The sequence below is a fragment of the Equus quagga genome, chromosome 9, assembly GCF_021613505.1.
Source record: "Equus quagga isolate Etosha38 chromosome 9, UCLA_HA_Equagga_1.0, whole genome shotgun sequence".
Classification (NCBI taxonomy): domain Eukaryota; kingdom Metazoa; phylum Chordata; class Mammalia; order Perissodactyla; family Equidae; genus Equus; species Equus quagga.
In genome coordinates, this window is record NC_060275.1 from 26,020,299 (window position 1) to 26,033,810 (window position 13,512).

General features: G+C 42.9%; 2 protein-coding genes and 4 non-coding genes across 7 annotated transcripts; all 6 read left to right on the forward strand.

Annotated features, from left to right (window-relative positions):
• The first annotated feature begins 215 nt into the window (after positions 1-215).
• RPL17 (ribosomal protein L17) lies at positions 216-4,129 on the forward strand. 2 transcript variants are annotated; one of them, XM_046672147.1, is made up of 7 exons: positions 216-234; positions 1,037-1,089; positions 1,184-1,224; positions 1,752-1,886; positions 2,135-2,233; positions 2,895-3,086; positions 4,052-4,128. In XM_046672147.1, the coding sequence occupies exons 2-7, from the start codon at positions 1,050-1,052 to the stop codon at positions 4,097-4,099; spliced, it is 555 nt and encodes a 184-aa protein (XP_046528103.1). In that variant the 5' UTR covers positions 216-234; positions 1,037-1,049; the 3' UTR covers positions 4,100-4,128. The 2 variants fall into 2 exon arrangements, with proteins under 2 accessions (XP_046528103.1, XP_046528104.1); XM_046672148.1 differs by lacking the exons at positions 216-234; positions 1,184-1,224 and having other exon boundaries at positions 1,039-1,089; positions 4,052-4,129.
• LOC124245238 (small nucleolar RNA SNORD58) lies at positions 891-956 on the forward strand. Its single transcript, XR_006890234.1, has one exon. It is a non-coding gene; the product is annotated as a small nucleolar RNA SNORD58 (small nucleolar RNA).
• Positions 1,298-1,362, forward strand: LOC124245235 (small nucleolar RNA SNORD58). The gene has a single exon (XR_006890232.1). It is a non-coding gene; the product is annotated as a small nucleolar RNA SNORD58 (small nucleolar RNA).
• LOC124245234 (small nucleolar RNA SNORD58) lies at positions 1,984-2,048 on the forward strand. The gene has a single exon (XR_006890231.1). It is a non-coding gene; the product is annotated as a small nucleolar RNA SNORD58 (small nucleolar RNA).
• LOC124245237 (small nucleolar RNA SNORD58) lies at positions 3,141-3,204 on the forward strand. The gene has a single exon (XR_006890233.1). It is a non-coding gene; the product is annotated as a small nucleolar RNA SNORD58 (small nucleolar RNA).
• A 1,191-nt stretch (positions 4,130-5,320) lies between the features above and the next one.
• C9H18orf32 (chromosome 9 C18orf32 homolog) lies at positions 5,321-9,781 on the forward strand. Its single transcript, XM_046672149.1, has 3 exons — positions 5,321-5,431; positions 8,314-8,501; positions 9,104-9,781. Exons 2-3 carry the CDS (start codon positions 8,337-8,339, stop codon positions 9,167-9,169), a joined length of 231 nt encoding a protein of 76 aa, XP_046528105.1. The 5' UTR covers positions 5,321-5,431; positions 8,314-8,336; the 3' UTR covers positions 9,170-9,781.
• The last annotated feature ends 3,731 nt before the right edge of the window (positions 9,782-13,512 follow it).

Here is a 13,512-nt window from a genome sequence, read left to right on the forward strand (position 1 = left end):
TTATTTCCAGATAGAAAAAAAAAGGAGAATTTTGAGACGGTCTCTAAGGAGGCACCTCGTTTTCAGATCTTCTAAAACATATTCCACACTCCCTTTCTCCTTTGCTTTCCTCCTCCCCTCTTCAAATCTCGCTCCCCCCCCCCCCCCCCCCCGGCGGGGAATCTCGCGAGAGGTCGAGTGACCACGAATTCTCCCAGAAGCCACCGCTCTTCCTCTTCACGTCTGCGGCCTGAGGTGAGTGTCTCGTAGCCGTAAGTCTCTGAGTGCCCAATCCTCTGATCATCGCCGCCATCCTGGCCTCGGGGGTGCCCATCTCGAGACCCCTGGGAAGAGGACTCTGGCAGCTACTGATTCCTCGCTGAAGGCGGTGTTCCTCTGCGCGGGGGACGTGTCGGAGCGCCCGACTTGGCGCGCCGTGGGCGTCCGGTCTCTGCTTCCCGCAGAGGGGCGCGATGGACGGGAATGGGGGTGGTGGGGGTACAGGCGGCCTGCGGTCGGGACGGCCTCCGACTCCAAAGGTTCAGTGTTTCGCGGTGAGTGGTGGCCGCAAGGAGAGAAAGTTGCGGAGCGATAGAGTCGAGTCGGATCGAGGCTTCGCTCCTTTGCACAGGAGCGTTTCAGACTCGCTGGCGTGGTGGCAGTCTGAAAGTGTGCGGACGGACAGCGTTGCTGGGGAGGCCGTGTGAGCCCAGGTGGGGTCTGTAGAGGGCTGTAGTCGAGTTCTGCCGGGTCGGTTTACGCCTGAAGGATCCCGAGTTGGATGGAAACAGGCTCTGTCTTTTTCGAGGGTCAGAGGGTGATGAGGTCCTTGTCACCAGTCGGGTGTCAGCGCTGCTGTAGTCACTGGTAGACGTAAAGGGGATGCAGGCTGTGGATGGAGAGCAGGGCAGCTGCGATGATGGCATTTCTTAGGACACCTTTGGATTAATCATGAAAACAACTACTCTCTGAGCAGCTGTTGGTAGCATTTGATACGTATTTAAATTGTAAGTTATTGTAGATGTGTATTGACAGAATTAACTCTGCTCCCTTGCAGGTGATCTCCGAAAATGGTTCGCTACTCACTTGACCCGGAAAACCCTACAAAATGTAAGTGAACATGAAAGGGGTGCATGTTTCTTATTTTGGGGTAAGAGAAACCATAAGATGCCGAAAATTAACGAAAGCTTTACTCATCTTTTAGCATGCAAATCAAGAGGTTCGAATCTTCGTGTCCACTTTAAGGTAGGTGCATCATGGTCATGCTCTAAGAGTCTTTCACGTGTCCCAGTGTGTTTTGACTATTCTGAAAAGGTAGCTGCCGTGATGCTTTTCTTAGGACACCTTTGGATTTACCGTGAAAATTAATCAGTTCTGAGCAGCCACCTTTTTGTCGCTAACCATCAGTTTGCAATGAGCGCTTTGATGTAGGATTTGTGGAATTGGGTAAAACTACTAGAGAACTACTTGCGAACCTAGTGTACAGATGAACGTATGCAACAGTAATTGTAAGGATAAGATATGGAGTTTAAGAGACTACAGTGAATAAACAGGTTTAGGATTTGTTTTTTCATAGCTTCAAACCAAGCCCCCTGGTTCTCAATCACAGATCCGTTTTTCTCACTGTATTACCTCACCTCCCAAGAATGGAAAAGTTTTAGCACTTAATAATATGTGGACATTTTAAACATCTGAGAATTTAATGTTAAAGTTACTTTAGAAATGGTGATCCTTTGACATAGTTAACGCTCAGTTTATATTATTATACTTAGAACACTCGTGAAACTGCCCAGGCCATCAAGGGTATGCACATCCGAAAAGCCACCAAGTATCTGAAGGATGTCACTTTAAAGAAGCAGTGCGTGCCGTTCCGTCGATACAATGGCGGCGTTGGTAGGTGTGCCCAGGTGAGAATTCGTGGCTGCCATTTGAAAAGGCAGAGTATAAGGGAAAGTGATTGAATGGGGTGAGAATGGCTAAGGCCTGCCTGTAATCAGACTCTGGTTGCTGTGATGACAATCTTAGGACACCTTTGGATTAACCATGAAAAAAACAATGTTCTGAGCAACCTTGATGTTGGATAAAATAAATGCATCTTGGTTGTAACGTTGATTTAAATCAGGAAATGACTAATAGTCTCTCCGTTTTCTTTCAGGCCAAACAGTGGGGCTGGACACAGGGTCGGTGGCCCAAAAAGAGTGCTGAATTTTTACTGCACATGCTTAAAAATGCAGAGAGTAATGCTGAACTTAAGGTACCCGAACCTATAACATGTTTGTATGCATCCAACTTGGATGATTGTTCCATTAATGTTGCTGTTGTGCAGATTTGTTATACAGACGATAAAATACCTAGTATTACAAAGGAACAAGTTAGTTACCAAATTGATTGTCTTTGTAATGGTACATGTGGTTTGTTGCCTACATTTGTAATGGAGAGACATGTTAAATTTCAGTTTAGTTAAAAACAGTGATATAATCAACCAAAGACAGGTTTATCCATTTTGGCCATCATCCATTACCATTTTGCATTTGGAATTCTGGTCCAAAAGTGGAATTAATGTTGGTCTTTCTGGCTGTTGTAACCCTTCTAGCTGCTAATTCGTGCTGCCAAAATCTTACTTATATCAAGGCTTAGAAATTGACACTACCAGATCCTGTAACTCCCCTCCCCTTATGACTTTTAAGGACGCCACTTATAAACAAAGTGCATTTAGCACTGAGTTTTGGTCCGTCCTTAGATTTAAGGAAGGGCACTTAGAATAAAGGTGAAAACAAGTGTTTGAACAAATAAGCTGTTTAAAGTCTTACGGATTGCCTTTCAGAAATGGTCTCATTAAGGCAGGGACTTGATTTTCCAGTGATGTTAAGTGATAAAGATGGTGTCTGATTTTGTTCCCCCTTTCCTCTTCCCAGGGTTTGGATGTCGATTCTCTGGTCATTGAGCATATCCAGGTGAACAAAGCTCCCAAGATGCGGCGCAGGACATACAGAGCCCATGGTCGGATCAACCCCTACATGAGCTCTCCCTGCCACATCGAGATGATCCTTACTGAAAAAGAGCAAATCGTTCCTAAACCAGAAGAGGAGGTTGCACAGAAGAAAAAGGTAAATTACTCGCTCGTTGCTCAGCTTCATTTGTGTGTGATACTAGATTTGTGGTTGCTGTGATGACTAACTTAGGACACCTTTGGAACAACCATGAAAGAATACTATTCTGAGCAACCGGCAGTTTTTTACTCATTTTGTTTTGGCTTTCATGGGTCTCGTTTGTTTCTTGATTAATAGTAATTAGGACTTTTTATTCAGTATATCAGAACTATATGATTATCTGCTGATGGCCCCAGCTAGATGTCCATGGCCACTTCACATGCAACATCTCTGGGGCCGGCCTTGTGGCTGACTGGTTAAGATTGCATGCTTTGCATTGGTGGCCCTGGTTTTCCGCTGGTTCGGATCCTGGGCCCCAACATGGCGCTGCTCATCAAGCCATGCTGAGGTGGCATCCCCCATGGCAGAGCCAGAAGGACCTACAACTAGAATATACAACTATGTACCGGAGGGGGGGGGGTGCTTTGGGGAGAAGGAGGAAAAAAAGAGAGAAGATTGGCAACAGATGTCAACTCAGGTGCCAATCTTTAAAAAAACAAATACAACATGTCCAAAAATGGGCCACTCCCTTCCCTCCAGCACCCTTCTCCCCCCCAAAATCTGATAATCTTGTTTTCAGTAAATGAAGCAAGCAAAGAAACTGGGAATGATTCTAGACTCCTCCCTTCATATTTAATGAATTTAGTTTCTGTTGATTTTATCGCTTAAATGTTATCCTCCATCCTTGCTGCCACTTGGTCTTTAACAGCTGGGCTCCCTGCCTCTGAAGAGTCGGCTCTCCTCCACTTTAGATTTCCTCCTGTCTGCCCCTCCCCCCATACCCCTTTTCTCCGCTAAAGGACTTTTTCCCTTATGTTGAAGTTTCCAATTAGTTCACTCAACTTTGACCTACTCCTTTAAGATGTAGCTTGGGTTTCTTCAGGAAACTTAACAGTCCTTTTATTTTTTATTTTTCCCCCCAGATATCCCAGAAGAAACTGAAGAAACAAAAACTTATGGCCCGGGAATAAATTCAGCATAAAATAAATGCAAATATAAATAAAAGCAGAACGCTGGTTGTCTTTATTAGTAAATATATTTCAAATGTCCTCACAAGATGGGTCAAACAAGCTTTCTTCTTTCTTTTGATTAGAATTAGAAACATATTGTTCGCCCTGTGCCATTGGTTTTGGTTCATAAACATGCTGTTTTGAACATCTCGGTGTTTCTTTGCATAAGACAGAATTTGAACATGGGGAAATGTCTGAAAGTTTTTTCCAACCACTTTGAGATTGGACACACTGTTACAATTCACAGATTCATAGTTCACTGGCTTTTAGTATAGTCACTGATGTAACCATAGTCAATTTTAGAACATTTCAGTATCCCAAAGAGGGACCTTGGCAGTGGTTAGCTGTCACTCCAGCCCTAGGGTACCACTTAGTATTTCTGTCTATATAGATTTGCCTATTCTGGATATTTGATACAAGTGACATCACAATACCCTCATCTGTTGGTATCTGCAGAGGGATATAGAGCGCCTGCCTTATATGGCCCTTTGTCACTGGCTTTGACTTAGCCCAATGTTTTCAGGGTTCATGTTGCAGGATGTTTCTACTTTGTTATTGACGAACAAGTTCGTTCCCTGAGTAGGCTATTTAATGAGTTGAACATTTGGGTTTTGTGGGGTTCTTTACCCGTTACAAATAGTGCTGCTGTGAGCCTTCGTGTAGTACAAGTTTTTGGGTGTGCGTGTTCTCATTTCTCTTGGGTACGTGCCAAGAGTGGAATTGCTGGATCTCATGGTAACTTTAGTAAACGTTTGAGAAACCCATTCGTTTTCAAGGTAGTTGTGCCATTTTCAGTCCTACCGGCAGTGTAAGGGTCCCATTTTCTCCATATCCTCCCAACACGGTCTCTGATCACATCTAGCTGTCAAGCTGACTTTAATATTAATTTTTCCTGCCCTTGAATTTACGACCCTCTTAACTAGCCCAGTGAATAACTTAGCCAGAACTGCGTTCGAAAAGATCCCAGCGATCCCATGCAAACGGTGTAACCTTCCCTGTGGGCAGCGAACCACCGTCTCTGGCGTCTTTCCCGGATCAATGACTTTCCTGCTGGCGTTGGGGGCGGGCCCTCGGACTCCCAGCCCTGCCCTGCTCCCGCAGGCTCTGAGCTAACAGCTGCAGCACCGGAAGCCGCGCCGAGCCCCGCCTCCGCGTCACCGTTACGCCCTGTGCGTCGTCAGGCTGACGCAGGCGCGCCTTTGTCGGCCCCGTCTGCGGTGCCCATTGGCTCGGCGGCAGCACGTCCCTCCCACCGGAAGTGCGGCCATTTCCACTTGGGCTTGGTGGTCGCGGGTGAGCGGGGCATGGGGCCTGGGTTTGCGGCTGGGGTTCGGGGTGGGGAAGGGCTGTGGCCTCGGTGCTATCGAGCTGCTCCGCAGGCTCCAGCCCGGGCCGCGCCGACCGAGCCCAGCCGGTGCGCGGCTCTCCTGCCCCCGGCGCCTCGGGCCCGCCTGCGCGCTCTCTGTACCCCGCTTCGCTCTCCGTTCGTGCGCCCCTGCCCGCCCCTCGCCCTCACATCTGCTTGCGGCGGCCCCCGTTACTTTGTATCCGTTTATTCTTTCCCTTGGCCCGTGGGCTCGGCTTCGCTGTTCTCTCCACCATCGTTCAGTCGTCCTCTCCATCTTTTCAGTCGTTGTCTTTGACTCCGCCGGTCCTGCGCTCTCGTCTCCAGTAAAATGATATGCCGAACGGGGTCAGTTAAAGGGAGGTGGCGCTCCCCCCTGCACCTGCCCGCTTTCTGAGAGCGCCTCAGCCTGTTCCTCTCCTGTGCTGGACTGCGTCGAACGAAAGAATATTCCGCTCCTCCAGCAACTTTAATCCATTTTGCTCGCTTCGTTGTAATATCCGAGAATTGGCTTGGAGAGAGTGAAGAAAATAGTTTTGCCAATTTATCATAGCCGCCTTCTAGACCTTTCTTAGCCACAGTTTCCACATGTATGTAGTAAAATGGCCCATTGAAGAGTCATGTTGAGGATTAAGAAAGATAAAATACTGTGGTTTCATTGTGAAAGAACTGGAAAGTTTTATAAAAGCCGTAATGATGACTTAAGTGATTAGTAGTATTTGTTCTTGAGAGTTCATTCAAAACACACCGATTACTAGTAGGTAAAAATGAATTTTTATGTTGGAGGGATTGCTAGCCATCAGCTTAGCCTAGTGCTCGAGCATCGCCAGTTGTTTTGAAGAGTTTAGTTGGTTTTGAATATTTGGTCCAAAAGAAGTAACATGATCATTGTGTTTTTGGAAGGGGAAAGGGACTTGAGCTAGGAAACCAGAAGAGAATTCTTTGTGTGAACTTTGGGCAAGTCACAGCTTCTGGATCTGTTTTTTTTTTCTTTGTATGGTAATAACACTTAAGTAGCACTTAATATATGCAGGCACTGGTCTGAGCCTTGTGTTCCTGTTAAGTTATCTAATCCAAACTACATCCCAGTGAGATAGTATTATCGTCTTCGTTTTACTCAGTTTTACTCATGAGGGAATTACGGCACAGACTGGTTAAATTTGCCCAGGAATATCCTCTAGAAGGTGGTGGAAGCAGGTCTCAAATCAGCCAGCTGGCAGCCAGTCTTATTGATTGCTGTGCCATGGTACCTGTGAGAGTGTGCAAGACGTAAACCGGATCATCTCTTTAAGTCTCTGCAGATCACAGTCTAAATGTCTATGGCCAAAAATAATGATTCTTCAAAAAATGCTGTAAAAAGACTCACTACTTATTTGGCATATTTTAATCAAAGAATATGTTCTTTAAAATTTCGGAGCAAAATATTTTGGTAATACTTGTTATTTTGATTTGACTAGGGAACTGTTTTAAAGAATCCAGTTATGAATCCTTTATAAAAAAGCTGGTCATTCCTTGATGTACGTTGACATTTTTGTTTTTGTTTTAAAGATTTTATTTTTCCTTTTTCTCCCCAAGACCCCTGGTACATAGTTGTATATTTTTAGTTGTGGGTCCTTGTGTAGTTGTGGCATGTGGGACGCCGCCTCAGCATGGCCTGGTGAGTGGTGCCATGTCCGCGCCCAGGATTTGAACTGGCGAAACCCTGGGCTGCCTAAGCCGAGTGTGCGAACTTAACCACTGGGTGGGGGCTGGCCCCTCATTTTTGTTTGTTTATAGCTCTTGTATCATTTCAAAGCCCCGTTTAGTCTGGATTATCTATACCACTGTTCTCTTGTATCGTGAATAATTTTAAATTGCTTCAATGTACTCATGGTGCCGACTCATTTGCCAACAGATACCACTTAATTTGCAATATTTTGAAAATAGGAAATTTTAATATACTGAGTTAGCCTTATGCACTGTTCTGAAGCTTCTTAAAGTCCTACTCTAAGGGATTAAAAATTCTTGTAAATTCAGGAAGTCTTTGGTTTAATGATATACTATGGAAGTAGTATTGGTTCTTTTTCAAGAAATTATTGATGTTGAGAAATTTCAAGATGATTTCTAATCATCAAGGAAATTAGAGGTGTTAATTTTTGGAAGTGGACAACTTTTAACAATAATATTAAATAACATTTTGTGTTACTTGGTACACCTTAATTGCCATGAAAAACAAAAAGCAAATATATTAAGCAAGAGTTCTTGCCTGGGAAGGGCCAGCCAGTTTGCATCCTAGAGGTCTTGCAAAGTGATATCTTAGAGGAGACTTTCATATTATAAGATTTTGCCATTAGCATTTTAGGTTTGGCTAATCGACGTTGTCAAGTCCCTGAAGGTGATTCTCCCCTCATACTCACACTAAACTGGAGTATAAGGCATAATTGCCAAGTTCGTTAATGTTTTTCTGTCTCCTTTGCTTTGTCTGTAAATGGCGATAGCACGGGTACCCAGCCTCACTGGGTATTTTGAGGACTAAGTGAGTTGATAGATACAAAGGGCTTAACTGCCTAGCACCCAGCAGGTGTTGGTGTCTGTCGTTTATCATCAAATTTGTGGTTGACGAGCAGTGATTGGAGAGGTTTGGAGACAGGAGCCTCACTATTATTCTCATGCCTGCCACCTGTTCCTTTACCTTGCAGATAGCATTTTTATATAATACACTCTTGCTTTTAGCTAATAGTTTTTTTCTTCAATGTAGAAATCGTCCTTTCAAATATCTTAATCTAGGTACGTTCCTTCTGTCGTTAATCTATGATGAACTAATTTGCTTTTTCATCGTGTCTATCAACAGTTGAGGAGCTCAAGGCTGGGACAATGGTGTGCATTCCTTGTATTGTCATTCCAGTTCTGCTCTGGATCTACAAAAAATTCCTGGAGCCATATATATACCCCCTGATTTCCCCCTTTGTTAGTCGTATGTGGCCTGGAAAAGCTATACGAGAATCCAGTGATAAAAACAAAGGCAAAGGAGACTATAAGGTAGGAACATTAAAATGTCTTGAATAAGGGCCAGTTAAGGGGGGTGGTCAGTCAGGGTGAAATACTTGGCTTTTGGAAAGGCAAGTTCTTGGACCCAGAAGCTTCATTACTGTGTCTTAAGTTTCTTCTTTTTTAAAACAGAAGGCTTTGGGATGTTTTTTTAAAGTAGTTAGCATTCGTTTTAAACTAGGCTTCTGATTAATGCATTTGCCCCTTGCCCTATGGCCAAGATAATAACCAGTATTACCTGGCTGGCTATTTAATGGTAAATAGCTAATGGACAAGAAGAGATGATACTAAAATAAGCCAGTTTCACTGATAACTTTGGTAAGAGATTTAATTGGAAGGATCATAGAAATTTTTTAAAAAACAAAATGAAATAATTTTTTAAATGAATACCTAGACAACTCTGTTGGTTTTAGCATTGGTACTTGTTAAGTTCAATTTAGACTGTGTTCACCTGCACTAATTTTTAGCCATCCTGCACATTTCTAGAAGCAGAGTTTTTTCGTTCTGAAGTTTACTGTCTGTTTTTAAAGAGAATGTCTCTTATAATGAGTTTCATTTGTTGTAGTAATATCTACTATGGTTTTTCATTTTAGGGTGCAGACGTGAATGGACTACCAACAAAAGGACCAACAGAAATCTCTGATAAAAAGAAGGACTGATGGGATTGTCCCAAAGGATCTCATTGTTTTAAAGATGGACCTGATAATATGAAGCACCTTCTTTATAACTGTCTCTGACCTTTTTCTCTGAGACCAGAATTCGGGATAGATAGTTTCATTTTACCTGATACTAATGAGAAAACACGCAGTAGTATTTATATTTTAAATGTATTTAGTTATATTTAATTACCTCATTCCTGAGTTCCTTTCTCATTAAAGTAGCTTTCATTTCTACTACTGCTAGAAGGTTTGTGCCACTAGACACTGTTCCTAAATTACCTACGAATCCTTGGGCCTCTAGCTTTTATTCAGGCTCTTCCAATTTGAGTAGAGTACAATTGTACTGTGAAACAGTGTGGTGAGACTGTGCAGTGAAATGAAAGGTCATTTTGGAGATGATAATGACTTGAAATATAAAGAGAGGATTACTGTCTAACAATGGAGCTGTTTATCTATGAAAATAGTAGTTACTGTTTATTGCTCTAGGGAAGACAGGAAAATAGAAACTTTGAAAAATGGAACACGTTGTGCTCAATTGTCTAATGTGTATCTTAAAGTTCTAATCCTTGTTGCATTCCTTCTAATCCTACAAAATGTATTAAAATCAGTTTAGCTTGTGGTTATTTTTTCTTTTAAAGTTTAAATATTTAAAAGGGAAAATTTTCACCACCGTCGGAAAGCAGGATTATAATAGTGTGGTGGCATCTGGATAGTTATAGAACAAGAATATTTTCTTTTTTTAAAGAGTTGATTGTATTGGTTACTTATTGTTGCATAACAGGACACTCCAAAATTTAATGGTTTTCAACAACAGTCATTTGCCTGGGCAGTTCTTTGCTGATCTGGACCTCTCTACATGGTCTTTCAGACCTGGGCTCCTTCACGTTATCATCGGGATCTATAAATATTCAAAGACGATAAGACTTAATCTTTATATTGTATTTATGTGTTCCCTCTGAAGCAAGGAGAGATTAGAAGCAGCTTCTTCCCTTGGTCCCCAGTGAAGACCTGGGTGCTAACTAAGGCTGTGTCTGATCAAGTTACTGATTCACCCTGGACTTCGTTTGATATGAATCAGTAGGTTTCAACTTTTCTGCCCCAACCCACCTGAGGGTTAAGATAAATTCTCTTTAGCGACTAAATTTAGTTGATTAGTTTGTCTTTTAAACGTATAAAAACTGTCATAAAAACAACAGATGTTGATAGTAAAACAATGCAAGAACAAGTTAAGTGAAAAGTGAATATTCTTTTTCTACTCCTGGTCCTTTATTCTAGCTCCACGGGTGTAACCACTTTTAGGTTTTTTTGTGTAGCCTTCTAGCAACTTTCTTAAAATTAATTTGTTTTTATTAAACATTTCATTTTTTAAATCAAATAATATTGCAAGATTTAGAATGCCCCTACTCTCTTAGTCCCCAAAGGCTTTATTCAGTTTTTACTTTTGTCATATGTTTTGTCTCCCTATTTCTAAATAATACATATATATATTACTGCTGTTTTTGGAGCTGTCAACTTTAGATTTTATTGACTTCCTGCCGTGGTTGAGATAACAGCTCTCTTACACTGTGTTCCCTCCACTTCTCCCACACAGCCTCCTAATATGTTTCTGTGAACTTCGGTTAGGTCACTAATGAGTGTTTGTATCAGTACCAGTGCACCAGATACCTTCCATTTGCCCCTCCAGCTCTCTGCTCCAGGAAAGCTATATGGACTACACCAGCAGACTTCGCACGGCCTCTGGCATCTGTTAGCTTTGGCCAGTGGGGATCTGCAGCAGGAGAAAGGAGGGAGGAAGGGAAGGAGTAAGCTCCAGGTATTTATTTCCCTGACTCTTCTTCAGGCCAAGTGTGTTCCTCAGCCAAAGTCACTGCACCTCAAGGTGGCCAACTCCCCATGACTCCTTTCAGCTTCCACTCCCTCTCCTTGCCCCTTGGAGCCTAGAGGTGATAACATCTGTTACTACTGGCTCTGGCTCACAGCTTTATATGGAGGGTGCCATCTGCTTCTTGCTGGGACACTGATAGAATGAGGGTGTAAATACTGCTCACTGCATGGATGATGAATGTAGCATGGTTGAGTTTCGCATACAAGAAGGGCTTCTCTGGAGTGTTGGGTTTTTTTACTTTTTCGTTTTATTAGGTACTATATAATATACTGCATAACCTTCTAGCAAGGGTAGATGAGCATAACTGAGTTATTTTTCGTCAATCAGGAAAATGCTTCCTTAATCGATGTTCTCCAAACCCTTTGACACATAGTAACAGTTAATTCCAGAAACGAGTCTCTCCGTCACACTCCCCTGATGTGAATAATGGGCAACCCTTTTTCCCTTGCTCTGTTAGTGAACCTGTGGATGTGTGCAGTGGCCACTCTGGGGAGGAGCAAGCACACAGCCATGATGGGGAGAATCTCGACCTGCTGTACGCTTACCTGGGCCGGACACTTCCTTTCAGGCCTCTTACAGATGACCCGGCTTCCTCCGGAGTTATTAATTACCTTTTTCTCCTGTACATTTCCCCTGTTGACTGGTTGTTGCTGAGGCCTGGTGCACAGTGGCAGTCGTTGAGACTTTTCTTTACCACTCCTGTGTTGGATCTCCTGTTTCCTGGATCCCCCATCTTCTTTCTTGGTTTACTCCCTCATTTTTTCGCCAGCACACCAGTTTTCTAATTCAATACTCTTACAAGGTTGAGTATGGATAATTTTGAAAAGATTTCTCAGATCATTCCAGCTCATTTAAACCCACCTTCCCGAGAATCGTTGGTCTTCTAAGGCCTTTTCCACTTCTAACAGTCTCACGCTGGAGCACTGGTTCCAGTCTTGTATATTACATACTTTTAAACAAATGCGTTTAAAAAGGCTGAGGGGACTGGTACACAGTTGGCAACTTTTTATATTTTGTCAGGCAGGAATATATTTAAAAGATGTAATTTATTAGCACCATTATTTCATTAAAAAAAAGACATTGTGACACCAAAAGAGTGAAAAAAGAACATGAGAATAAGGGGAAAAAATAGCCCATTCATTTGAATAAGTTTATGGAAAATTCACTTTTGTTCATATTTTTCTTCTTTTTGTGGTTGATCGATGAAAACTTATCACCTGTCCTTGGACCAGATTTGGTAGCCACTGTTTGTGCCACACCAGTGTTCTCTTGCCCCGAAATACCAGTCCTACCGTTTGTCCATCTGCATTTCAGGGTAGCCTTTCTAGTAAGAGCTGTTATTCGTTCAATGCATGTGCCTGGCACTGTGCAAGGGTGTTACACACATGATCTTATCTGATCCTTATAAAACCTTGAAATACAGTCAAATAAATAGGGCCATAGAGTTTAAATATGTTCAGTGGAGGGTCTAGGGTTTCAAAGCCATACCCTTAGCTTACGTCGTCTTAAAATATTGACCCCTACGGAGTGATCCCAGCTGCTGATTCCTTGTAAGAGCGTAGTGGGAATGACGGCAGAAATGGAGAGGGAGCATGTGGACTAAGCCGTGTTTGTGGACTTCTTTTAAAGTTTTAGTTTTACTCCTCCTGCAGCATGACGTTTTAACTTACCTACTTTTCAGTGGCTTATTTTTGCCTTCATTAATTTTAACTGCATTTCCTGTCTCTTTTTGTGAGATAGCCTCATTTTCTGAGGTCATTACTCAAGGCTCACCTGAAAGACTCGGGTTTTGTGACGTATTCTTTGTCTTACTAAACTGCCTTCCTAGGAAATATAGGTGAGTCAGCACTTCCTCAAAATGACCACCACTGGCATGTTGATCTATTCAATGAACTGGCAGGTTGGAAAGGAACTTGTAACCACTGATCTTAGCCTCCTGAACTCCCCAAAGCTGAATGCCCTATTCTCTCAGCAAAAGGAGGCAGGGGAGAGAAGTTTCCTGTGGTTTCCTCCCCAGAGAGCTACTGGTTCCATGCTCAAAGCCACATTCGTTAACATGGTGACAGCTCTTTAAGGAAGAGCAAAGACTGAGCAAATGTGTGTAAGTGAAGTGAGAGGTTGCATTGAGAAGGTAAGAACAGTCAATGAACTGTAAAAGCCTCGTGTGGGGTAGAGTAGTCTCAAAATATACCAGCCACTCCACATGTTGAGCTGGTACGGGCCTTCGGGTACAACTAGCCCCATCCTTTCTACTAAGGCAAAAAAGGTTAAAAGAAGTAGCCCAGATGCTTGAACAAGGTAAGAGTGGGGTCTCCTGCAGGACTGTTGTGTACAGTTGTACTGTGTTTGCACTGCCCAGTTTCAGAGGTCACTATTCAAATGGACAACAACGTAAGTGGTGCTCCTATACATTGCACACCCACAGCCGTACATAGACGTCCTGCTCCTGACTTGTAGT

What these genes read in the sequence shown, in the direction of transcription:
- RPL17 (XM_046672147.1), top strand. Translation starts at nt 1,050, where the DNA reads ATGGTTCGCTACTCACTTGACCCGGAAAACCCTACAAAAT. An exon ending in CCCGGAAAACCCTACAAAAT is followed by an intron (nt 1,090 to 1,183) that starts GTAAGTGAACAT and finishes CTCATCTTTTAG; the next exon opens with CATGCAAATCAAGAGGTTCG. An exon ending in AGGTTGCACAGAAGAAAAAG is followed by an intron (nt 3,087 to 4,051) that starts GTAAATTACTCG and finishes TTTTCCCCCCAG; the next exon opens with ATATCCCAGAAGAAACTGAA.
- C9H18orf32 (XM_046672149.1), top strand. Translation starts at nt 8,337, where the DNA reads ATGGTGTGCATTCCTTGTATTGTCATTCCAGTTCTGCTCTGGATCTAC. An exon ending in AAGGCAAAGGAGACTATAAG is followed by an intron (nt 8,502 to 9,103) that starts GTAGGAACATTA and finishes TTTTCATTTTAG; the next exon opens with GGTGCAGACGTGAATGGACT.